The sequence below is a fragment of the Chiloscyllium plagiosum genome, unplaced genomic scaffold (genome assembly GCF_037043375.1).
Source record: "Chiloscyllium plagiosum isolate Xiang-an unplaced genomic scaffold, Cpla_swu_hap1 HiC_scaffold_47, whole genome shotgun sequence".
NCBI classification, from domain to species: Eukaryota; Metazoa; Chordata; class Chondrichthyes; order Orectolobiformes; family Hemiscylliidae; genus Chiloscyllium; species Chiloscyllium plagiosum.
Genome location: NW_028270185.1, coordinates 5305129 through 5330929, shown reverse-complemented (window position 1 = coordinate 5330929; position 25801 = coordinate 5305129). Strand labels below are relative to the sequence as shown.

The 25801-nt window shown below is 45.7% G+C and overlaps 1 protein-coding gene across 1 annotated transcript in view; it reads left to right on the top strand.

Moving 5' to 3' along the window:
• Positions 1-2245: 2245 nt before the first annotated feature.
• The window catches only part of map3k10 (mitogen-activated protein kinase kinase kinase 10), an 80699-nt gene continuing 57143 nt past the window's right edge, over positions 2246-25801 (top strand). The window contains exon 1 of the mRNA XM_087983907.1: positions 2246-3757. Within this exon, the coding sequence (XP_087840033.1) occupies positions 2917-3757 (841 nt within the window). The 5' untranslated portion in view covers positions 2246-2916. The remainder of the gene's footprint in view (positions 3758-25801) is intronic.

Genomic DNA, 25801 nt, shown 5'->3' with positions numbered 1-25801 from the left:
TGTGTTCAAACATATGGTACAATTACAACATTTAAATGGCATCTGATGGGTACATGAACAGAAAGGGTTTAGAGGGATATGCTTAGAGGCCAAGTGTGGACTAGATTAATTTAGGATATCTGACTGGCATGGATGAGTTGGACCAAAGGGTCTGTTTTCATGCTGTACAACTCTATGTGCCTCAAACTTTGAGGCCAAAAATCTGGTCTGGAACTCCAGCACAGTACTGAAGGAGTGCTGAATCTTTGGAGGTGTCATCCTTTGGATGAGGGTCACAATCAGTTGAGCCACCATTTTATTGAATACAGGAGCGGGCCAGTAATCTATTCCTATTTCTTACCTATTCTTACTTGTCCTTATCAATAAATTATTATCCCTCAATCAACACGTAACAAACAGATCATGTGGTCTTGTCAGTTTGAAAGGACCAACAATACTTCAGTTTAACAGATAGGCAACACCTCTGTGAGCACAGCATTCCATCAGTACTGAACTAGGAATGTTGAGGATTGATTTTTGTGTTTAAGTGAGCCTTGGATATCTTTAATTAAGTCACTGTTTGATAAAATGGAAATTACAGAGCTGTTTGGATATTTTCTGCATTGAAACACATTTTTTAACCATGTGGGTTCATGGAAATGGAGTTGATATTTTAATGTGCATTGTGGTTTACTTGGTGTTTACATAAAGTCAAATGACTTTGGAGAAAAAGACAAAGAAAGCTTTGAAAGATTTAAGAGATGGGCTGATGGCCTCTAATTGCTGGAAAACCTGGCTTTGAGAAAACTGTGGGGTATCTATGCTAGTAGTTGCTTTAGGACCTTTTTCTGGACTTGGTGGTCACTAAGGAGATAAATTTCAGGGCCCACATTGTCATTTTCTCCTTCTCTCAGTAGAAGCTCTTAAGATTCTGATAAAGTTCCAAATTTCAGTATTTCTGACTGTCCTATCAATCTTGAAAGGCTGAACCATGACCACTTCCCAAAGATTCAGACTGAGATTGCTTTTCAATCTGAGGATCTTCCAGTAGTCTGCATCTGTCAGCTACTCAACATTGCTGACAAGAAATCTGGTGGATTGCAAGAAGTCAACAGAATGTATTCTTTGTTTTCAGACTCTTAGCCAATACGAGTTACCCCCCCCCCAAAAAAAATCCTCTTTCTGGATGTAAGTTTGCTCGCTGAGCTGGAAGGTTCGTTTTGAGATGTTTCATCACCATCCTCGGTAACATCATCAGTGAGCCTCCAGTGAAGTGCTGGTGTTATGCCCCCCTTTCTATTTATGTGTTTTGGTTTCCTTGGGTTGGTGATGCCATTTCCTGTGTTGCTGATGTCACTTCCTGTTCTTTTTCAAACAAATCGATGTGTTTGTTGATAGAGTGGAATGCCATTCTTCTTGGAATTCTCGTGCGTGTCTCTGTTTGGTTTGTCCTAGGTCGGATGTGTCGTCCCAGTCAAAGCGGTGTCCTACCTCATCTGTACATAAGGATACCAGTGATAGTGAGTCATGTTTTTGTAGCGATTTGATGGTCAAGTATCCTGGTGGCTAGTTTTCTGCCTATTTGTTACAGTTCTTGCAAGGTATATTGTAAGTGATGTTTGTTTTGCTTGTTGTCTGTAAAGGGTATTTTAAGTTCATTAGCTGCTGTTTTAGTGTGTTGGTGGGTTTGTGGGTAACCATGATGCCAAGGGGTCTGAGTAGTCTGGCAGTCATTTCTGAGATGTCTTTGATGTAGGGGAGAGTGGCTAGGATTTCTGAGTGTGTTTTGTCTGCTTGTTTGGGTTTGTTGCTGAGAAATCGGCGGACTGAGTTATTTGTGGAGTGTATTGCCTTTTGCATTGTGTGAGTGTGTCTGTTTGGGATTAAGGGGACATGGATCTAATTCCGGATTATAATTTTGAGAGAAACCAGAGTTTGCCAATTACTCTAAGAATAAGTTTTGTATTTTGATAAACAGATTATTTTGAGTTCAGGAAAAAGACCTGTGAAAGTCTCTTTTATTCTGGATAGTCGCAAAAAAAGCAAATCAGTTGGTCATTTTGGTCATGTTATACACTTTCAAATTCCTCCCCTCCAACAAACCTGCACCAAATTCTGTGTTGTGTGTATTGGAATACATTGCCAAACGCCCTTCTACTGTGGGCAGCACAACTTTACATTGCAAATATTATGCTGGAAAAACATTCCAAAACCTGCCTACGTCCCAGGAGCTGAAGAAGACAGAGGGCAAGTACAGATACTTTGACAAGATGAAATCTGTAATTCAATGAAGAAAAGTGTAAAATTACATTTCCAATTGAGTTAAGCAAAGTGAACTATTAAACTGGAAGCCTACTCTTGTCTGACATCACAACCAAAGGCACAAGATACTGTAAACGTCCATTCATTCTCCCCTCCGCCTTTTACAGCATATGGCCCGCCCTCCTCCTTCCCCCATTGGCGCTGGGTGGGACGCCAATCAGGGGGACGGGCTGCACCGATTGGAAGGCGGGTGGGCCCGTGCCTCGGAGCGCACTGCCCTCTGGGAGGTGTAGTTTCGGTCCTGGTCTCGCCCAGCCTCCAAACGGGGAAGAGGACTACAACTCCCGGTGGGCGCGCGTGTGTCGGTTTTGTCGAGAACAGCTGAGAGCCCGGGGACTGTGACAGAGAAACTGACACAGACACAGGGACCCGGTCCGTTTCAACGCGGAAGTGGTGGCCTTTTGAATTCTCATTTTCTTCGTGGAGAAGGGGAAGAGAGGAAAATGGTATCTTAGGAAATAATGCAAGGCCAAGCGGACAGTGAAAGGAAAATTATTTGCTCTTTGAAAAGAAGAGCCCTTGGAGGGGACACTCTTAACGATAAGGGACTGGGAGAGCTGAGCCAGCCTTTCAGGAGAGGCAGCCGCAGCCCTCAATGGCCAGCCTGGTGTATGGATGCGCAAGCCAGGCTGGTATACAATGGAGCCAGCGGCGATGAGTTCCAGCAAGTCCCCAGCAACCGAAGCTGCCACTTGCAATGGGGACCATCAACAGGAGTCTCCTTCCCTCCAGGCTCCTGGATGCTGCCAGCTCCTACTGCCTAAGCCCCCGCCGCCACCTCCCGCTGCCGCTGCTGCTGCTGCCGCCCCCGGATCCCGGAGCTTCTGGACGGCCGTGTTCGACTACGAGTCCACGGCCGACGAGGAGCTGACCCTCCGCCGCGGGGACGTGGTGGAGCTGCTGTCCAAGGACTCGCACGTCTCCGGGGACGAGGGCTGGTGGACGGGCAAGATCCAGGACAAAGTGGGCATCTTCCCGAGCAATTATGTCAGCAGCCACCCGGCCTACGGCGGCTTCCGAGGCGGCGAGGAGTTACCCCTTCCCCCAGTCATCGACTTCAACGAGCTGCTGCTGGAGGAGATCATCGGGGTGGGAGGCTTCGGCAAGGTCTACAAAGGCACCTGGGGACGGGACGAGGTGGCGGTCAAAGCGGCGCGCCAGGATCCCGACGAGGACATCAGCGTCACGGCCGACAACGTCCGCAGGGAGGCCCGGCTCTTCGGCATGTTGAGGCATCCCAACATCATCCTGCTGAAGGGGGTCTGCCTGAAGGAGCCTAACCTGTGCCTGGTCATGGAGTACGCCCGGGGAGGCGCTTTAAACCGAGCCCTGGCGGGCAGGAAGGTCCCCCCTCATGTCCTGGTCAACTGGGCAGTGCAGATCGCGAGAGGAATGAACTACCTTCACAACGAGGCGGTTGTCCCAGTCATTCACCGGGACCTTAAATCCAGCAACAGTAAGTAGAGAACACAACATTATCCCGAGGGACTGGTCAACCTGTACATTACAAAGGAAACTGCAATGGCCATTGGTTCTACCCAAAACAGATGCACGGGAGAAATCATAGCTTTAAGGGGTGGCGTTGACTTAGTGGAGTTATCACTAGACTGTTAATCCAGAGATTTAGGTAATGTTCTGGGGGACCTGGGTTCAAATCCGGCTATGGCAGATTTTGGAAAATCTGGAATTTAAGGGTCTAATGATGACTACGAATCAATTGTAGGAAAACCCCACCTGGTTCACTAATTCCATGTGGGGAAGGAAACTGCCATCCTTACCTGGACTGGCCAACATGTGACTCCAGACCCACAGCAATGTGGCTCACCCTTTATTGCCTTCTGGATAATTAGGGATGGGCAATAAATGTTGCCAAGCCAGTGATGCCCACACCCTGTGAATGAATTAAAAACAAACCTGGGCCCCAGAACATTTTCCCCTTGAATATTTTGAAAGAATTTGTTACTGGAATGTTAAGAGCAAGGCGAGTATGTTATGCCCATCCAAAGTTGTCCTAGTTCTGGATGAGTTGGATTCAAAGACTTAGAGGACACCGTGTGGTAAGTGTGGCCAACCACCTGAAGGCCAGATGCAGGAGAGTATTAGTGCCCTTCCTTTGGGGCAGTTGTGTTCCCCCAGTGCCAGGGGTGAGGGACCACAGTGACATAGAGAAGTTGGTATTGTTCTTCCCAGAGCACAGGACGCCAGAGGCATTTAACTTTCTGCAAGGTTTGAATTTGATAGGTAGGAAGTGGTTTCCATTGACAAGATAGCTGGCGAAAGAGCCAGAGGGAAATGAACAGAATTCATTTTCTTAAAATGACAGGAGTGTTGAATTTGTGGAAGGTGCTGAGTGGCCTCTTTTCCAGCACAGTTTGATAATAAAAATGGCAAGGGTTGGAGAAACTCAGCAAGTCTGGCTGTGTCTAACATTTCGAGTCTGCTATGATTTCTTCAGAACTCTTCAGTTTGGTAGTTTATTGAATTTATTTTACATTTTTACCATAATGGCATTTGAAACTGAAACTTGGCACAGGGCAGTCCAGTATCATAACCACAATGTTACTTTGTGTAACTGGATCTTCATTCAACAACCAATCTATCTCTCATCATTCAAGTGGAAGGTGTGACACATTCCCAAAGCACACTGTTCACTGACACTGTAATGTAATGATCCTTGCCGTAAACAGATATCTGACCTCTGTTCCGAGCAGGGAATAAGCTTGACCAAGGTTCCAACTCACTGCCACGTCATTGTAGTTTCAACAATAAATGAAGATTGGCTGGTTTTGGCATTTGGGGCAGAGTGTTCAGTGAGGAAGGACTTCAGTCTCAGACTCGGTGCAATCCTGGGTTGGTTTTCAAAGGTGATTAACGTGAGTCTGGAATTGTGAAGGATAAATTGAACTGAGGCCTTTCAGGAATTTTAAAATTAATTGAAACCATTTCTGCTGGTGAGAAAGTCCAGGACAGGGATCTTCAACTTTAAGATCAGAACCAGAACATTCCTTCGAGAAGTTGGGAAGCACTGCTTCACACATGGGACAGGAGAAGTGTGGGACTCTCTTCCACAAAGCCGAGATGGTAGCTCAGGAGTTTGAAATCTGAGAGCGACTAATTTTTTTTAAGAAAAGGGTTTTTGCAGCACCATAGATGACCTCAATACATCCCAAAGTGCTTTGCAGCCAATGATGTCTGTCACTGTGTAGGAAATGTGCTGCCATCTGTACACAACAAGCTCCCACATGGAGCCATTTGATTATCACAAACATAGATTATCTGGACACTTTGATTAAAGGATAAACATTGGCCAGGGCACAGGCAAAAACAAACTCCCATTCATTTTCTTCAAAATAGTGACATGGGATCATAAAACATCTGTGTTAGCATCTCTGTGCAGGACTGAGTTAGGGCAATGCTGAGAGCACCATGGGGGATTTCTGTGCTCCTGTTCTTCAATGGGGTAATGGTAATATCTCTGAACTAGTAATCCAGAAGTCCCAGACTAATGTTCTGGGAATATGGGTTCGATTCCCAGCAGGGCTGATGGTGAAATTTGATACGATGAAGAATCTGGAATTAAAAAGCTAGCCTGATGGTGACCATGTAACAGCCATCGTCGATTGTCATAAAAACCAACCCATCCAATTCACTAATATCTGATTTATAGCATCTGCACTTCTTTTCGTTTTGATCTGGTTCACTAATATCCTTCTTCAGGGAAGGAAATCTGCCAACCCTACCTGGTCTGGTCTGCGTGTGACTCTAGATATATGATTAACTCTTAATTGCCCTCTGAAATCATAGAATCAAAGAATCCCTACAGTGTGGAAGCAGGCTATTCAGTCCATCAAGTCCACACTGCCGCTCTGTAGAGCAACCCACCCAGATCCACCCTATCCCTGATATGCCGCATTTCTCATGGTTTACCCACCTAGCCTGCACATCCCTGGACACCAAGGGCAATTTACCATGGCTAATCCTCCACCTGATCTGCACATCTTTGGACTGTGGGAGGAAACTGGAGGAAACCCACATAGACGTGGGGAGAGTGTGCAGATAGTCACCTGAGGCTGGGTCCCTGGTGCTGTGAAATTGCTCAGAGAGGCACTTTGGGCAAGAGCCGATAGCAGTTGGTAACAAATGCTGGTGTTGTTAGTAACATCCACATCCCATGCAGGAATAAAAAAGAAATCCAGAACATCCTGACCCAAAGGTGCAACAGAGCTACAGTTGACATTGGGAGTTAGGATAAAGATCAGCAATAATCTTTTTGAATAGCAGGATAGGCTTGTTGGGGTGGGGGGGCAAATGGCCTCCATCTGGTCTCCTGTGATGGGAATGCAACAGACAGAGATTTTGCACGTTGACACTTTGACTTTCAGTAGCATCAGATGAACAGAGCACCCAGAGGGCAAATAGACAAATGGTTGCTGGGAGTCTGCTGCTTTCTTTGTAGCTGTTCTTCGACATTCTGAAACTTGCTTTAAAAACACAGGCAGAAGGGCATCTCAGTGGCTCAGTTTGTAAAGCTGCTGTCCTTGAGGATATAAAACCCTGAGGATCTGTCACCCAGTATTTGCATCAAACATTCCCAGGTCAGATACAGCTCCAATAACAACTCCTAAATCTGATATTAGAAAATTGTCTATACTTAGGCCATTGTCACAATACTGAACCTAGGAGCATCTTCTAGTTGTCAAATTACCAGCAATGATGTGCTTTGGGTGACAGAGACGAGGAACTAGGTCAGCGCTATCCCAACGCACTTCCCATTGGATTCAGATGCAACATTCAAGTCAGAGTGGGATTCAAGTGCAGTTTCTAATGAACATGATATCTTTGTGTATGTCTATATTTTCGAATGTTACACTCTCTGAATTATAATCAGATATTGTTGTATGTATCCAAATTACAAAATTCCTGCATGCTATATCAAGCATTGCTTCTCCTCACTGCAGATATTTTGACTCACAACACAGGTTGTGTTGTCCTTGTAAGTCTCTTCCTCCTGTACCAGCGGTTTCTGTTCTGATGGGGGAATAAAACTCCAATTGATCATTTAAATGATTAGCTCAGCAACTTCCTGGAGCATGTTTATAAAGTAGTGCATGGCATTTACAGGTTAGAAGGAAGCCATTAGGTCCAACAATGAGGACAAGAGGAAACTGGAACATCACAGGATGCTGTAAATCAGAAGTAAAAGCAGAAATCGCTGGAAAAGCTCAAGTCTGGCAGCATCTGTGGAGACAAATCAGAGTTAACGTTTCAGGTCGAGTGACCTGTTGTGAGGAAGGGTCATTCAACCCGAAAAGGAAACCCTGATGCAGAACTAGGGCAATGGCACAGAGCTAATGTGTTTACGGTAAGAGATATTATATTGAAGAATGTGGGATTGGAGCGAGGGTGGGAGGTGATTATGAGGCTGCGGAACAGGATTAGAGTATTGAATAGGGGATAGTGGTTTGAAAAACTATTTGGAAAGAGCAGAAAATCAGAAACAGTGGGATAGCTCTTTCAAAGACCTGGCACAAACACTAAGGGACTGATAGCCTCCTGAGCTTAAGGGTGTACCATTTGGTCAAGAGCATGAGGATAGAATCCAGAAAGCATTGGAAAAGAATGCTATTAGAGACAGAGGTATGGAAAATGAAACATAGGATTGAGACAAGGCAGATGGGGAATGGGGAGTATGGCACTGGAAAAGAATCAACAATATTTGTCAACAATATTAAAGATTTTGTTACAGTCTTTTTCCAGAGAAAGAGGGGCTCAGTCTGTTCTACATTTCCTGACACCTATAACCTCTCCTTTCGGACTGCGTTCTTGTGAATCCTCTCTGTGTCTCTACCAGCTTGTCTTTAATTCCTTTTTTTATGCTCTCAATGCCAGTACTGTATAGTAAACATGGCAATGCATCACAACAGGCCTCTGCCAATCAGGTTCAAGGATTAGATGAGTGCCGAGTGAAAAAAGAAGATCAGGAGGGTTTGGTGAAAGAGGTGCATTCTGAGCACTATTGAAGGACAATCTGGAGATATTCAGGGAGATAGGTCGGATGTAGGTTGCTGAAGACCCGTTTGCTGAGGATACGATGGCGGGGGGGAGGAGAGGGTGCAGTCGAGGGGAGGTCAGAGGTGGTGGAAGGGAGAGTGGGATGGGAGAGGTTAAAGGTAGGAGAGGGGAAGGGCATGTTCATGGCAATGGAGACACTTCATGACGAAGATAGTCATCCCAGTTTTGAATTATGTATATTATTTTAAAGTTAAGTCCCACAACACGTAATGGAAGGACCAGTTTCAACCAGAAACCAATTTTTCAGGTTAGCTCAGTTGGCTGGATGGTTGGTTTGCAACACAGAGTGACCCCAATGGCATGGGTTCAATTCCTGCACCGGCTGAGGTTCACAGGAAGGACTCTCCTTCCCAATGTCCCCCCACACCTGAGGTGTGGTGACCCTCAGGTTAACCTCACCACCAGTCGTCTCTTTGTCTCTAATGAGAGAACAACCCTGTAGTACTCCTGGACTATGGCACGTTACACTGGAAGGTACGTGGGTGTTCTATGACTGAACTCAAATTTCTCGATAAAAATTCAACTTTTATATGTTGTGGGAATATAACAGAATAAATGAACAAGCTGTCTTTAGGGTAAAACTCCCAAGACAATGCACAAGATCAACTAAAAAAGAATTTGCAAGGGGTGCTTGTGGGGCAGTGGTAGTGTCCCTGCCTTTGAGCTAGGAGGCCTAGGTCCAAGTCCCACCTGCTCAAGAGGTGTGTCATCAACATTTCTAAGCAGGTTTTTTTTTTTAAAACATCAAATAATGCAAATAATTTATTTGACTTCCTGATTAGCACTGGTTAATTTGGAGTTAATCTACTTCCCAACAAATCTCATTGCCCATGGATGCAACTGTTGAAGATGGCAGGGATTGCATTCTAATAATTTGAGGATCTAAGCTGGCATAGAAAGTGATCTGAGTCAGGGGTATGGTCTACCTATTTTAGCATTGCGATCCGTGTTGGTGCTCTGTCACCAGATTTGGGGAACCATTTATCTTGTGACACAGTGACCAGCGTCACAGCCTCTGAGCCAGATACTCTAGGTTCAAATCCTCTCCAAAACATGATGGTCAAGGAACTTGTAAATCCTTCAATACACACCCACGGCAGGGGATAAGACTGGGAGAGATTCCTTGTCAGCCATGGATTGCCTAGAATATTGTTATCACGTCTCCAGATAACAGCCTGCATGGAAAGTGCATATCACCGCAATAACGCTGATTCCCTGAGTGATCCGTAACTCACTGCCACACTGTCCACTTAATATGTACAGTCATTGAGTCTCCAGTTACCTTGCTCTAAGATTCTCAGTATGAGAGATCTAAGCAGCACCTTTCCCAGTTTCTTTGTCTGGTTCTGGGCGCCTTGCATTTTTGCAGAGTTATGTAGCCCTTTCAAGCATCTTCTAGCATCCTCTGGAGAGCTGTGTTTGAGTGTGGGGATGTTTACCTTCCACATTAATGCTAAAAAGAAACAATAATGGAATATTTGACAGTGAGCTCCATTGCGCGTTGCCTTGAAACACGATATTTCAAATGTTTACATACAAGCAAGCAGTCTCCTGCTGCCAACTGCTCTGAGCTGCATCTCCATCATGTCCATCATTCCTCATTGCTGCTGCTATAGAGTTATAGCATTATAAAGATGTGCAGCACAGAAACAGACCCTTCAGTCTAATTCATCTATGCTGACTAGGTATCCTAAATTAATCGAGTTCCATTTGTCAGCATTTGACCCATATCCCTCTCAACCATTCCTATTCATGTACCCATCCTGATGCCTTTTAAATGTTGTAATTGTACTAGTCTCCTCCACTTCCTCTGACATCTGATTCCATACACGTACCACCCTCTGTGTGAAAAGGTTGCCCTTTAGGTCCCTTTTAATTTTTTCCCTCTCACCTTAAACCTATGCCCTCTAGTTTGGACTCCCCCACCCCTTGCCTATTTTTCCAATCCATGCCCCTCATGATTTTATAAACCTATATGAGGTCACCCCTCGGCCTCGAGGGAAAATAGCCTCAGCCAGTCAATCTTCCTTTAGCTCCAACCCCAGCAACACCCTTGTAAATCTTTTCTGAACCCCTTCAAGTTTCGCAGCATCCTTCCTGTAGCAGGGAGACCAGATTTGAATGCAGTATTCCAGACATGACTGTCAGGATCTGATCACATCACTCAATTTGCAAAGTTTACCGCAGCTCACTGGCTGCTGTGGAAAAATTTTCCACCTGGTGCATTTGAATTAAATGTTTTCAGAAAGCAGCAACTAAACACCTTTGAGCTTCCCACGGCGATAATAATTAACCTGTAATTGTCAATTAGCCATTTCCCCAAAAGGGATTGCACTTTGGTAAGAGATGAAGGTCAGGTTAAATATTTCTCACTTACTGAGGACTAGCTTTATTTAAGATTATCTCTTTATGGTACATACTTTCCTTGTTATAGCACATTGTGTGTTATGTGATGTCTATTGGAATGTTCGGACAAGCAATCAGTGAGGAGATGTTAGCAGTAACTCAGTGAGTAGGATGTTCTTCTGTCAGAATCACAGAATTGTTGCAGTACAGAAGGAGGCCAATTCGGCCCATCATGTCTTGCATCATCTCCTGAGCATGTTTATTTTGTGTCAATCTCCTTCCTCTTTCCCCTTAATCCCTCACATTTCTTCAATAGCCTTGGGAGTTCAGGTCCCACATACTCAGGGCTTGAGAAGCAGTTCCAGCCAACGCTCCCCCTTGCCCTGAGGGAGTGCAACACCGTCTGAGGTACTGAGTTTCCAAAGTGAGACAGCAGGGGGTCACCCCTGCAATCCCTGGGGGCGGGAGAGGAAAAGGTCCAATCTTTCAATTACTTTGAAGAACGGAAGAGAAGATCCTCTTGACTTATCCCTCAAACTAACATCACTGTTAAGCGACACCATCGAAAAATTCGAGCCAAACTGTTTATTCTACCCATTCTTGGGTTGTGGGTGTCACTGGCTAGGGCAGCAATAAAAGCCCATCCCTTATTGCAGTTAAGAGTCAATCACATTACTGTGGGTCTGGAGTCACATGTAGATCAGACCAGGTAAAGATGGCAGTTTCCTTCCCTCAAGGACATTAGTCAACCGGAAGAGTTTTCCAACAATTCATAGAATCCCTACAGTATGGAAACAGGCCATTTGGCCCAACAAGTCCACACTGAAGAGTAACCCACCCAGACCCATTCCCTGCCCTATATTTCCCCTGACAAATGCATCTGACCTATTTATCCCTGGACACCATGGGAAATTTAACCTGGCCAATTCACCTAACCTGCACATCTTTGAACTGTGGGAGGAAACTGGAGCACCCGGAGGAACCCCACACCAACAGAGGGAGAATGTGCAAACTCCACCCAGATAGTCACCCCAAGATGGAATGAACCTGGGTCCCTGGTAACCACTGAGCCACCGTGTTGCCAGTGGATTCATTGATGTTGGATTCATGACCATTGTGAGACTCTCTTATTGAATTCAAATTCCACCACTTAAGGTGGCATGATTCAAACCTGGCTCCCCAGAACGTTACCTGGGTCTCTGAATGAATAGTCCTGTGATAATACCACTAGGCCACTGCCTTGCCTCGCCCCTTTGAGAGTGAACTTTTAGAAGATCTCTGGGACAAAGGCTGTCAGAGGTTTGGAGCTCGATTTCAACAATGGCTAGATCAGTGTTATTTTTAAATCTGGTAGATTTTTGATAACCAAAAGTATTCAGGGATATGGAACAAATTAAGTTGGAAGTCAGATGTGATCTCATTAAGTAAGAACTAAATGGCTTCCCCCTATTTCTTTTCTCTCCTAAATCTGTGGAAAATTATAAATTCCAGGAACAGGAATTAAGTGGTTTGTCATTAAATGGTATTTCTTTTTCAGTCTTGGGCCAGCTAAGGAACAGTCTCTTTCAGTATAAAACTGCCCATTTATATGAAAATGGAGGGATTTTAATAAGATAAATAGGAGCAAACTGTTTTCTCTGACAAAATGGTCTGAAACCAAATGACGCAGGAAAACTTAGATAAAATCCAGTTGTATAGCCCTGTCCAAGAGCTGGCATTGACATGATGGACCAAATGGCCTTCCTCCACACTTATATTACTGCTGCTTATGGCTGCCAGAGGAAGAGGTACAATTCTAACATTTGAAAGGTCTCTGAATGGGGTATATGAATAGGAAGGTTTTAGAGGGATATGGGCCAAGTGCTGGCAAATGGGACTAGATTAGTTCAGGATATCTCGTGGTATGAGTTGGACCGAAGGGTCTATTTCTGTGTTATACATCTCTATAACTCTATTTCTGTCGGGAGATAGGCTGTCTCAGCATGTTCCACTCTTGTCACCCTTACATCATCCTTTCTCAAGGACATTGGTGAGGCTTCTTCTGGAGTACTGTGTGCAGTTCTGGTCATCCTGCTCACATGCATAAGGGTGTTCTCTCTCTCGTGCACATGAATGCACACACAAGTGCTGTCTCAGACTCTCACGTTCTCCCTCACTGACACAGACATGCATACACACGTGCATGCGCACACATGTGCACTGACAAATGTGTTGTCTTAGGGAGATGGAACACACTTACTCTCTCTGACTCTCGTGCTATCTCACGGAAGCACGTTCTGAGACACATGCTGTCTTGTGGATGCATGTTGACATGTATCTCAGACACACGCATTTACATACACACACTCACGGTTCATGCTGTTCATATTTATCTATTCAAATCAACTCATTGTTTCAGGAAGATTTGTACCTCTCCTCATTTTCATTTTGCTCTTCTGTTCCTCCCCACATTCCTGGGACTGTAGTAAGTTGAGTTTTTTGTCATTGGAACAACAAGACACAGGCGGCAAGGTTAGCAGACTCTGGCTTCTGTTTCACGTAATCTGGCATCACTCTGCCCTAGTTCCCTTTACACATGTTCAGTACTCACTACAGAAAAGGTATATTTCCTCATAACGTTCTGGAATAGAGCAGTTGTTCTGAGATTCTGACATAATCTGTTACCCACCGCTGTGAAATAGCGGCCTGCTTACTCAGTTTCTTGTGGACACGTGTCTTGTGTGCGTCCACGTGACTCAGGCCTAACTATACGTGTATCACTCTATGCATACCTGGTGCGTCTAGTCATAAAATAGGGGCAGAAAGTGCTGGAGAAACTGAGTTAACATTGCAAAAACCAGTCATACAGGACTCTACATTAACCCTGTTTCCCTCTTCACAGATCCTGGTAGACCTGCTGAGTTTCTCCAGCAATTTCTGTTTTCATTTCATACTTCCAGCATCCACAGTATTTGGCTTTTACATGAATCTTGTATGTGCATGTGCACTTATATGTCTTGCATTATCTCTGTACATGCGAGTGTTCACATTAACAAAACAGAAACTCTCGACAATCATTATTGAATGGTGAGCTTTGAACTTTCACCATGAACAGTAAGGATCCTTGGCACAAGTTGTCAGAGTTGTTAATGATTCAGGTAATTACTGAACACCATGATTTTTTTGGCTGCTGCTCGACAAGCTAGGTGTGATTGTTAGGCACTCCCTTAAAAACATATATTTAAGGATTGAATTTGAAGCTGTGATCACACTTTGTGACATTTGGTTTCAGATTATATCCATTCGGGCGTTAATAAATAAATAGGAAATTGGTTTTGGGAAGTTGGAACTTGGGAGTGCTGCCATGCTGGGTACTAAAAGATTCCATGGAGTGATTTAAGGAAAAGCAGAGGAATTCCACCCACTGTTACAGCAAATTTATCCCTTAAACAGTGACAGAGGTAGAAGCCAGTCATGGAATCCTCACCGTGTGGAAGCAGGCCATTCAGCCCATTGATTTCACACCAACCTTCTGGAAAGCATCCCAGCCCACACCCTATCCCAATTTCCCATGGCTAACCCACTTAGCCTGCGCATCACTGTCAATTCTGGGTAATTTAGCATGGCCCAATCTACCTAACCTGCACGTCTTTGGACTGTGGGAGGAAATGGAACACCCAGTGGAAACCCACGCCAACACTGGGAGAATGTGCAAACCCTACACAGACAGTTGCCTGAGGGTGAAATCGAATCTGGGTCCCTGATGCTGTGAGGCAGCAGTGCTAACCACTGAGCCACCGTACTGCTTAGTCATTCGTCTCCATGGTGTCTGTGCGATTTCAACTGCTGGCTAGACTTCTGACTTGTCCCTTTCGTCAGTTAAAGAGTGAGCTTATTAGTTAATAAAACCTATTAAAAGCTATCTGTATTCACACGTTAGAAATGAGAGGTGATTCAGAAATGCAAAAGTGAAAGCTAAGAATGTAGTTTTTCCAAAAATGTCTCCGTGCTGAATCAACTGGAAAGTTGTGAACTGCTGACTTTGGCAGTTGAGTAGTCACTTGGGGATTAAGGGCCTAGAGGTGATACCACTAGATTATTAATCCAAAGACCCAACTAATCTTCAGGGGACCTGTTTTTGAATTATGTCAGGCAGATGGTGGAATGTGAATCAATAAAAATTTGGAATTAAAAGTCTAATGATGATCATAAAAGTGTTGGCATCATCTGAAAAAATCCATCTGGTTTGTTAATGTCCTTCAGGAATGGACACTGCTATCCTTATCCAGTCTGGCCTATATGTGACTCCGGAACCATAGTTATGTGATTTGCCTGAAACTGCCTTCTGGGCAATTGGGGAAGCGCAAGAAATACTTGTCCAGCCAGTGACACCCACATTCTGTGAATGAATTTAAAAATAATATTCGTTCTACTGTTAACTGAAAGGAGTTTGTCCAGTTTCCTTCAACTGTGGCTTTGCTGACTTGATTTGTTCTTAACAGTTAGAGAGGCTTTATTGCTTCTTCTGCAAATGCCGTAGTGTTCAATTCTCAGCTGTGTCTCTTCATAGCACACTTTTGCACCATGGAAATTAAACACAAGATTAATACATCAGCTCACCAATACCCAGAAGGGTTTGCTTTAAAAACGTTTCCTTGTATTTTCCTAGAAGGCTTAAACACAGACATGCCTTTTGCTCAAGACTATCTTTCTCTCAACTTCTATTATGTTTACAGCCTGCGGCTCAACCCACGGGAGACTGTTTTCTACTGAGAGAGGGTACTCAGTCTCTCATTATCTCTACGTACAAAGGAGACCACCTGTCAGTTTCTGAATGGTGTCTCTCCCTTTTGAGGTGTTGCTGTCCAAGTTCCCTTGGCATTCTTCAAGTGCAGCATTCCATGAGCCCTCCTGAGACTCGGCGTAATGCACACAAGGATGTTCCAAAGAGTCAGAAAATTTATATCCTCAACCATATTTCATCATAAATGTCCATATTTAAAAAAACCCACGAACGTTGCACTTAAAAATCCCCAAACAATATTGTCCTGACACTGACACAATAGATATTATTTTCTTGGATTTGCCATCATTCTGTGAGCTGCATTCCTGGTTGCGTTTGACTCCGGAAGGTTGTGTTTGAGATCTTCAAGTATTCCAGGCTGATACACTCAATGCAGCACCAAGGGAATCCCACTAGGCTAGGGGAGTCCTGGACAGGCCGTTAGACTGAAGCCACATTCGCCCCATAAGTGGTTATGTAAAACAAACCCAGGAAGCTGTTTAACACAACTGCAGAAGAGTTTTCTTAGAGAAAAGTTAAGGCCAGAAAGAGGGTACTTGGCTATTTGGGCTCTTCCGGATCTTGGTCAAGATCAACATCATTCTGAACATGTTATCTGATCTTTATCAGACATGTGTTTGTGGGAGCTTACTGTGCATAAATTAGCTGTTGTGTTTTCTGCATTACGATCGTGACTTCATTGTCTGCAAATTGGCTTTGCACTTTTGAGGTCATGAGAGTGGTATATAAATCCAGCTCATCATTTTTAATAGAGACTCCATAAATTATTGATGAAGATTAAATCAAGGTTGAAATATATCTGTTCAATAAGTGGGCATGGCAAGGAATTAAAATGTTAACTAACATAATTTATTGAGTTACACATCCATTCATTTTTAAAATATCTGCTAAATGAGTAATTTCAGCGATGCAGCCTGAGAAATGTACACTTGTAACTTAAGATCAATAATGAAACATTAAACAGCTCCCGCACCAGGCTGAAATCAAGACTCATCACTGAGATCCTGTTGTAACCCATTTATTCGCAGGATTTTATAACCATGGATTAGTGGCTAAGAATGTTGAGGGTAGTGGCGAAAGGGAAAAAAAATGGAGAAATGACGAGATACATCAGCCACATTCTAACTGAACGATAGAATGGACTAGAGGTGCTGAATGGCTTCCTTCTATTCCTCGCTTTCAAAATGAGCAGTTTCTTTACTTTTAAAAACCAGGCTCCATATAATGTGTTCTTCAGCCGATGTTTTACCTCAACTTCCAGTCGATAAGTTATGTGCCTGACTCTTAAAACAAAGATTGCTCTTTTTGTAATGATTTTCATGACTTTTTAACATCTCTCAGTGCTTTGCAGCCAACTGAATACTTGCAGAGTGCTGTCACTGAGTAACTAAGGAAAAGCAATTGTCAATTTGTGCACAGCATAATTCCACCAGCAGCCAAGTGATGATGGCCAATCAACTATTGCAGTGAAATTGAGCTACGGTGGCTCAGTGGTTAGCACTGCTGCATCACGGCGCCAGGGACCGGGTTCAATTCCAGCCTCAGGAGTTTGCACATTCTCCCCTTGGCGCTGTGGGTATCCTCCGGGTGATCCAGTTTTCCCTCTCAGTCCAAAGATGTGTTGGTTAAGTGGATTGGTTGTGCTAAACCGCTCCTAATGTCCAGGAATATGTGGGTTAGGTGGTTTGGCTGTGCTAAATTGCATATTCCTGATGAAGGGCTAATGGCTGAAATGTTGACCCTCCTGCTCCTTGGATGCTGCCCAATTTGCTATGCTTTTCCAGTGCCACGCTTTTTGACTTTGTCTCTCCAGCACATGCAGTCCTCACTTTCTCTCTAAATTACCCACAGTGTCCAGGGATGTATGGGATAGCCATGGGAAATGCAGGGTTACAGGGTGAGATGCTCTTCGGAGTGGTGGTGTGGACTTGATGGGCCGAATGGCCTGCATCCGCATTGTAGGGATTCTATGATTGTGGATTAGTTCCCCTTGGAAATAGTCCAGTGGGATCCTTTACATCCACCTGAGAAGCCCGTTGTGTAATATTGGCCAATGTGGCACTTTCTTTGATACTACACTAGTCTTGATTTTTGTGCTCACATCCCGGGGTAATGGAATGTTGTATGTCTCAGGACACGGATAACACCCATGGAACTGCAACTGAGTCAAAGTTCAAACCCCAGTTGGGAACTTGAACACATGTCGAGACTGGAAACTAACAAATCAATATGTGGGGAGTGCTGCATGATCTGAGATTTTTTTATTTCAAAAACATACTTTACTCATAGAAGGAAATCTTTATGTACCTACACAGTTCATGAAGCCATTCAGATCTGTGCTGTTTTTACTGACGGAGCGGAAAACACATTGGTTTCAGCTTTGCCTATGTTTACCAATAAACTCTTGGTATTTAGCTCAGGCATCAGGGAGGTTCTGATTACTGGATGGACCCCCGTTATTCTTTGGCGCAAGGACCTTACACATTGGTCTTTCCTCACTGCACTTTGGCAGCAGCTGCCCCAGGCTTTACTGCGTGTCTCAGCACATAGACCTAGGCCTTGGAATGTGTCAGTCTGCAACACTCATTCAGGGTCAACTCCTTCAACGTGGTCTGAGATACCGTCTCTCACATGGAATGTAAAACTGAGGCTCCAGTCTACTTCCTTGGGCAAAGATCCGAGGGCAAAGATCAAGTGAAGCACACATTAAGGTGTGGTGAAGCAGAGATTAGATAAGACCTGGGGAGTATCGATGGCAGTTGGAAATGTTATTGGAAAGGTTGTTTGTGATAAGTGGTTATGACTCTGTCCATAAGGACACGTGGTGTTGTATAATGATGTGTCATATCAACTGTTTGTGGAAATTTCTGACCTTGGAACCTGAGGGAAGCTTGTGAATGGCTGTTGCAGACCATCACTGAGAGAAAGGCGTGAGAAATGGTAAGATGGCAGATCCCATCTATGGTCTCCAACTATGCAACTCATTGCCACGGAAAGACTGCCAACGTCAACGACCCCTTCCTCCCAATAATACTCTCCTGCAGCTGCTTCTGTCAGGTAGGGGATACAAAAGCTTAAACACACAGACCAACTGATTCAAGAACAGCTTCTTCCTCCGCTGTTCTGATCTCTGAATGGGCCTCTCAAATTTGAAATCTCATGTCGATCTTGCTCTGTGCACCTTCTGTGCAGCTGTAACCCTGTGTGCCTCGCTCTGTCTAAGTATCATTTGTGATGATGTGCTGCACATAAAACAAACATTTTCACTGTACTTGCGACAACAGTAAATCCAATCACATGGATGTCACAGCCAAAACTAATTAGCTTTTACGTTCCCTCTCTCATTAAAAGGATTTGGTAAGAATTGTAAGGGAATGGGGACCGATTGAATGTGGCACAATGTCAACATAGGATCTATAAATCCTGGGACCCTCTGACAGAAAGTGCTGGCTGCGACAGCAGTACCTGATGGCCACAGGAGCAGGAGGCCATTCTCTCCTGGTATCTATGAAGGTGGCAGTCACTTTGAACTTGTGTGTGACTCCTTCCTTCCATGAGAATGATGGGACCAATGTGTCTCTCAGTGATGCATCACAAATGCATCAGAGCAGTGAACGATGCAAGGTAACACTTGATTTTGTTCCTGTGATGAGATTAGTGCTGCAGCTGGGGAAATAGGAAACATACATGGCTTCCCCCATGTGTTGGGTGCAATCAACTGTCACAGGTCACACTGAGATGGCCGTATCACAACATTGGGAATTAATCAGTTGGAAGTGTTACATTCCATTAACGTGCAGGTGATCTGTGGTCACTGTTAACATTTCCTAGAGATGTGTGCCTGCTACCCTGGTAGCTGCGATGGCTCCTACATCCTAGAGGACTCTCTTGTACTTGGTTCATTTAAGGGTCCAGGTGCCTGACAAAGCTGGTTATTGTGGGACTAGGTAAAAACAATGGCTGCAGATGCTGGAAACCAGATTTTGGATCAGTGGTGCTGGAAGAGCACAGCAGTTCAGGCAGCATCCAAGGAGCAGCAAAATCGACGATTCGGGCAAAAGCCCTTCATCAGGAATAAAGCATCAGGAATAAAGGCAGAGAGCCTGAAGCGTGGAGAGATAAGCTAGAGGAGGGTGGGGGTGGGGAGAAAGTAGCATAGAATACAATAGGTGAGTGGGGGAGAGGATGAAGGTGATAGGTCAGGGAGGAGGGTGGAGTGGATAGGTGGAAAAGAGGATAGGCAGATAGGACAAGTCATGGGGACAGTGCTGAGCTGGAAGTTTGGAACTAGGGTGAGGTGGGAGAAGGGGAAATGAGGAAACTGTTGAAGTCTACATTGATGCCCTGGGGTTGAAGTGTTCCGAGGCGGAAGATGAGGCGTTCTTTCTCCAGGCATCTGGTGGTGAGGGAACGGCGGTGAAGGAGGCCCAGGACCTCCATATCCTCGGCAGAGTGGGAGGGGGAGGTGAAATGTTGGGCCACAGAGCGGTGTGGTTGATTGGTGCGGGTGTCCCAGAGATGTTCCCTAAAGCGCTCTGCTAGGAGGCGCCCAGTCTCCCCAATGTAGAGGAGACCGCATCGGGAGCAACAGATGCAATAAATGATATTACTGGATGTGCAGGTAAAACTTTGGATGTGGAAGGCTCCTTTAGGGCCTTGGATGGAGGTGAGGGAGGAGGTGTGGGCGCAGGTTTTGCAGTTCCTGCAGTGGCAGGGGAAGGTGCCAGGATGGGAGGGTGGGTTGTAGGGGGGCGTGGACCTGACCAGGTAGTCACGGAGGGAACGGTCTTTGTGGAAGGCGGAAAGGGGTGGGGAGGGAAATATAGCCCTGGTGGTGGGGTCTTTTTGGAGGTGGCGGAAATGTTGGTGGATGATTTGGTTTATGCGAAGGTTGGTAGGGTGGAAGGTGAGCACCAGGGGCGTTCTGTCCTTGTTACGGTTGGAGGGGTGGGGTCTGAGGGCAGAGGTGGGGATGTGGACGAGATGTGTTGGAGGGCATCTTTAACCACGTGGGAAGGGAAATTGCGGTCTCTAAAGAAGGAGGCCATCTGGTGTGTTCTGTGGTGGAACTGGTCCTCCTGGGAGCAGATACGGCGGAGGCAGAGGAATTGGGAATACGGGATGGCATTTTTGCAAGAGGTAGGGTGGGAAGAGGTGTAATCCTGGTAGCTGTGGGAGTCGGTGGGTTTGTAAAAAATGTCGGTGTCAAGTCGGTCGTCACTGATGGAGATGGAGAGGTCCAGGAAGGGGAGGGAGGTGTCAGAGATGGTCCCGGTAAATTTAAGGTCAGGGTGGAATGTGTTGGTGAAGTTGATGAATTGCTCAACCTCCTCGCGGGAGCACGAGGTGGCGCCAATGCAGTCATCAATGTAGTGGAGGAAGAGGTGGGGAGCGGTGCCGGTATAATTACGGAAGATCGACTGTTCTATGTAGCCAACAAATAGAGAGGCATAGCTGGGGCCCATACGTGTGCCCATGGCTACCCCTTTGGCCTGGAGGAAGTGGGAGGACTCGAAGGAGAAATTCTTAAGAGTGAGGACAAGTTCGGCCAAACAAATGAGAGAGTCGGTGGAAGGGTACTGTTGGAGACGTCGGGAGAGGAAAAAATGGAGGGCTTGGAGGCCCTGGTCATGGCCGATAGAGGTGTAGAGGGATTGGATATCCATGGTGAAGATGAGGCGTTGGGGGCCGGGGAAATGGAAGTCTTGGAGAGGTGGAGGGCGTGGGTGGTGTCTTGAATGTATGTGAGGAGTTCCTGGACTAGGGGGGATAGGGCAGTGTTGAGGTAGGTAGAGATGAGTTCAGTGGGGCAGGAGCATGCTGAGACAATGGGACGGCCAGGGTGGTCAGGCTTGTGGATCTTGGGAAGGAGGTAGAACCGGGCAGTCTGGGGTTCCCGGACTATATGAGGTTGGAAGCTGTGGGTGGGAGATCTCCTGAGGTGATGAGGTTCTGTATGGTCTGGGAGATGATGGTTTGGTGATGGGCGGTGGGGTCATGGTTGAGGGGGCGGTAGGAAGAGGTGTCCTCGAGTTGGCGTTTGGCTTCAGCGGTGTAGAGGTCAGTGCGCCAGACTACCACTGCGCCCCCTTTATCCGCTGGCTTGATGGTGAGATTGGGATTGGAGCAGAGGGATTGGAGGGCTGCGCGTTGTGAGGTTGAGAGGTTGGAGTGGGGGAGGGGGGTAGACAGGTTGAGGCGGTTAATGTCCCGGCGGCAATTGGAAATGAAGAGGTTGAGGGCGGGTAATAGGCCAGCGCGGGGTGTCCAGGTGGATGCTGTGTGTTGGAGGTGGGCGAAGGGGTCCTCGGAAGGTGGGCGGGAGTCATGATTATGAAAGTAAGCTCGGAGGCGGAGGCGACAGAGCTGAGCTGTGCTGGGTGCTGCTAGCCGGGTGGAGGTGGAGCGGGGAATTGGATTCACACCTATTCCTGTCAGAGAGAGCTCGCTGCAGCAAACCATCATGGGATATGGTTCAATCATCATTGGCCATGGGGTTGGGGCGAATCTGAAGGACCCCTCTACCCAATTGCCTTTATTCCTGATGAAGGGCTTTTGCCCGAAACGTCGATTTTGCTGCTCCTCGGATGCTGCCTGAACTGTTGTGCTCTTCCAGCACCACTAATCCAAAAAATATTGTGGGACTAGGGCTACCCACTGTGACTGTGGCTGATGACATCATCATGCAACCCCCTCCTGATGCAAAGTGCAGATACAAGGCAGGGCTAGAGCACGGAAGATGCAGTTCTATTGCTCGGGCTGGTCTGAGGGCCCTGCAGTTAGATTCCAGGCAGGCTGCGTGTGCTGGATCGGCCAAGTGTGCTGTGATCTCTACGAGTGGAGCAGACAACGGGGCAACGTGCTGGATGCTGAGGAAGTTGGAGAGCGGGAGCAATCTTCTGAGGCAGAGCTGAACTGTGCTGGGTGCTGCTAGCCAGGTGGAGGTGGAGCGGGGAATTGGATTCACACCCATTCCTGTCAGAGAGAGCTAGCTGCAGCAAAACATCATGGGATACGGTTTAATCATCGTTGGCCATGGGGTGGGGGGTATCTGTAGGATCTCTCTACCCAATTGCCATCACAACTTAGACTCAAACTTAGCCAAAGCCTGTAAAAACCAAAAGACTCGATCCCAAGTGCTTTTACTTAGAGAGGGGTTATAAGAGTAATAGAGTCATACAGCTTGGAGACAGACCCTTCGGCCCAACTCTTCCATGCTGACCAGATATCCTAACCTAATCTAGTCCCATTCCCCAGTACTTGGCCCATATCCCTTTAAACCCTTCCTATTCATATACCCATTCAGATGCCTTTTAAATGTTGTAATTGTATCAGCCTCCACCACTTCTTCTGGCAGCTCATTCCATTACCACACCACCCTCTGTGTGAAATGTCTGCCCCTTAGGTCTCTTTTAAATCTTTCTCCTCTCACCCTAAACCTATACCCTCTAGTTTTGGACTTCCCCACCCCAGGGAAAAGATGTTGGCTATTCACCCTATCCATGACCCTTTATGATTTTATAAACCTCCTATAAAGGTCACCTCCATGCCTCTGATGCTCCAGGGAAAAAAGTCCCAACCTATTCAACCTCTCCTTATAACTCAAACCCTCCAGTCCTGGCAACATCCTGGTCAATGTGTTCTCTACCCATTCCAGTTTAACAACATCTTGGTATTCTTAAAAAATGGTTGAATGACAGTTTGCCAAATCAGGATGATGTATTCACTTAGTGGAGGAATCAAACTTTTTGTTGCTCCAGATCCTCCACACCATCCAGAGCAAAGTATTGTTCCTCGATCAGCACCTTATTCACCACCTTCAACTCCTGCTCCCTCCACTGCCAATGCACAATCGCAGCAGTGTGTGTACCATCTACAAGCTCCACTGCTGCAGCTTGCAAAAGCAACCTTCAAACCCACAACCTCTACTGCCCTGAAGGACAAAGGCAGCACCACCCTCTGCAAGTTCCCTTCCAAGACACTCACCATCATGACTTGGAAATACATCGCCATTCCTTCACCATTGCTGGATCAAAATCATGGAATTCCCTCCCTAAGGACATTGGGGGTCCAACTGTAGCACACGGACAGCAGCCAGTGGAAGGTGGCAGATGGCAACCACCCCCCTCAGTGGGGCAGTTAGGGATGGGCAATAAAGGCAAAAGTGAGGCCTGCAGATGCTGGAGATCAGAGACTAGATCAGAGTGGTGCTGGAAAAGCACAGCAGGTCAGGCAGCACCCGAGGAGCAGGAAAATCGACGGTTCGGGCAGGAGCCCTTCATCCTGCTGAAGGACTTTTGCCCGAAACGTCGATTCTCCTCCTCAGATGCTGCCTGATCTGCTGTGCTTTTCCAGTACCATTCTAATCTTGTCTTCGATGGGTAATAAATGTTGGCCAAGTCAACGATGTTATAGCCTGTGAGCAAATAAAGAAAAACTGAGCTGTGTAGATTATGAATAACTGAAGGGAAAAGAAAGGCGTTGACACTTTGTGATTGGCAGAGACTTGGATGCCTCAGGCAGAAACTCCCACCATGTTTAATAATTCCTGTGGTGCCTTTTTGGAGAGATGGGAACTGCAGGGTCACAGGCACAGACCTGGGATTGGGCTAGATTTACCATCAGACACGAGGGCCTGAACACCCTCTTTTTGTGTTACGTGTGCCCTATGAATTTTCTACTAAATTGTGACATTATAAATAGTGTCAGCGGTTCACTTCATTGTTCCAAGCAGCAACACTTTAATTGCCTCTGGGACCTTTTAAAGTAAATCCCTGGAGGCTGGTTAACAAATCACAATCTACAAGATACATTTGTGAGGTTTGCAGTAAGCTGCCAACCTGGGTCACGTCAATAGCACACATATTTAGTCAGAGCAGCTACCGATATTGGAAACTTGGAGATTTGATAACCCTTTTTTTAAAAAAAAAGCTTTCTGAAATTAATTTACTGATGTTAGAGACTCATCATTTGGCACTGAAAAAACATCCTCTCTTCTGTGCGACCACATTGTGACATATCCTCACACCTGTTATTACAAGACTCTTCTTCCACGCAATATCAGAAGGATCTCATTAACTCGGAGAGATTTATCAGGATGTTGGCAGCGAGGGAAGATTTCAGTTAAAAAGAAAGATAGGGACTTAGTTCACTGAAGAGTAGAAGATTGAGAGGCGACCTGATAGACGTTTATAAAATAATGACAGGTATAGATAGACTTAATGGCAGGTGCCTTTTCCCTAGGATGGGAGATTTCAAGACTAGGGGGCACACTGTTTTAAGGTGAGAGGAAAGAGATTTTAATAAAAGGGGGCAAATTGGTTACAGAGTGTGGTTCGCTGTGCTGTATGACTCTGACAAAGATTGACTGTAACGTTTAACTTTTAATTTTGCTCCTTCTTTCTCTCCACTTTGTTCTTAAGTTTTTGTACTGAGGTACGTGCACCCAAGATGGCACTGTGTGGCGACATTGCAAACTTTTCACTGTACTCCTGTACTTGTGTACGCGTGATAGTAATGTCTAAATCTAAACCGAAATCTCGTCACTCCACGCGCTGCTTAAACTCCAGGCGCCATGCAGCATCCTCAGTTCTCTGGGGCTGGGAAGAGCTGCACATTTGCGTCCTGATTTTTTTTTTTAACTTAAGGTAAAAGCCTTGGCTGACACTCCCAGGGCAGCACTGGACGAATGCCGCGCAGCCAGAGGTGCTTTTTTTTTTGGATGGTGGAGATTCCTTCTGCCCACATCTGCCCCCTCAAATAAACGTCCCCACAGCCACCACACGAGTTTAATTTTCCTCCAGGTGGCCTGGTCAATATTTATCCCTCGACCAACATCACCAAAAAATGCAGATTATCCAAGTTGTGATCACATTGCTGCTTCTGGGATCTTGCTGTGTGCAAACGTGCAGGAGGTTTCTTACATTGAAACAGCGACTGCACCACAAGAACCATTTCCTTGGCTTTGTGGCCATATAAGGTGCTACGGCAATGCAAGTCTTCATTCTTTTTATCTTTAATTACCCATTCCAGTTTATTTAAGAGGTTTCGTTTCCCCTCAGTCGGTCAACCACGATTTTGCAGCTGCGATTGAATGAAACTGAGCCCACATCCTCTGCTCTCCGGCGAGAGTATTACCCACAAGACCCACAATCTCTCAGCCATGGAAACCACGTGGAAGATTTAATCGCCAGAAGTCTCTTCTCCATATTCTCCCATTAAACATCAGCTGATTCCTGTTGCTGACTGGCGGAAGTATTGCGGCCACAGCATTCTGTTTTACTTAATCATTCACAGGAT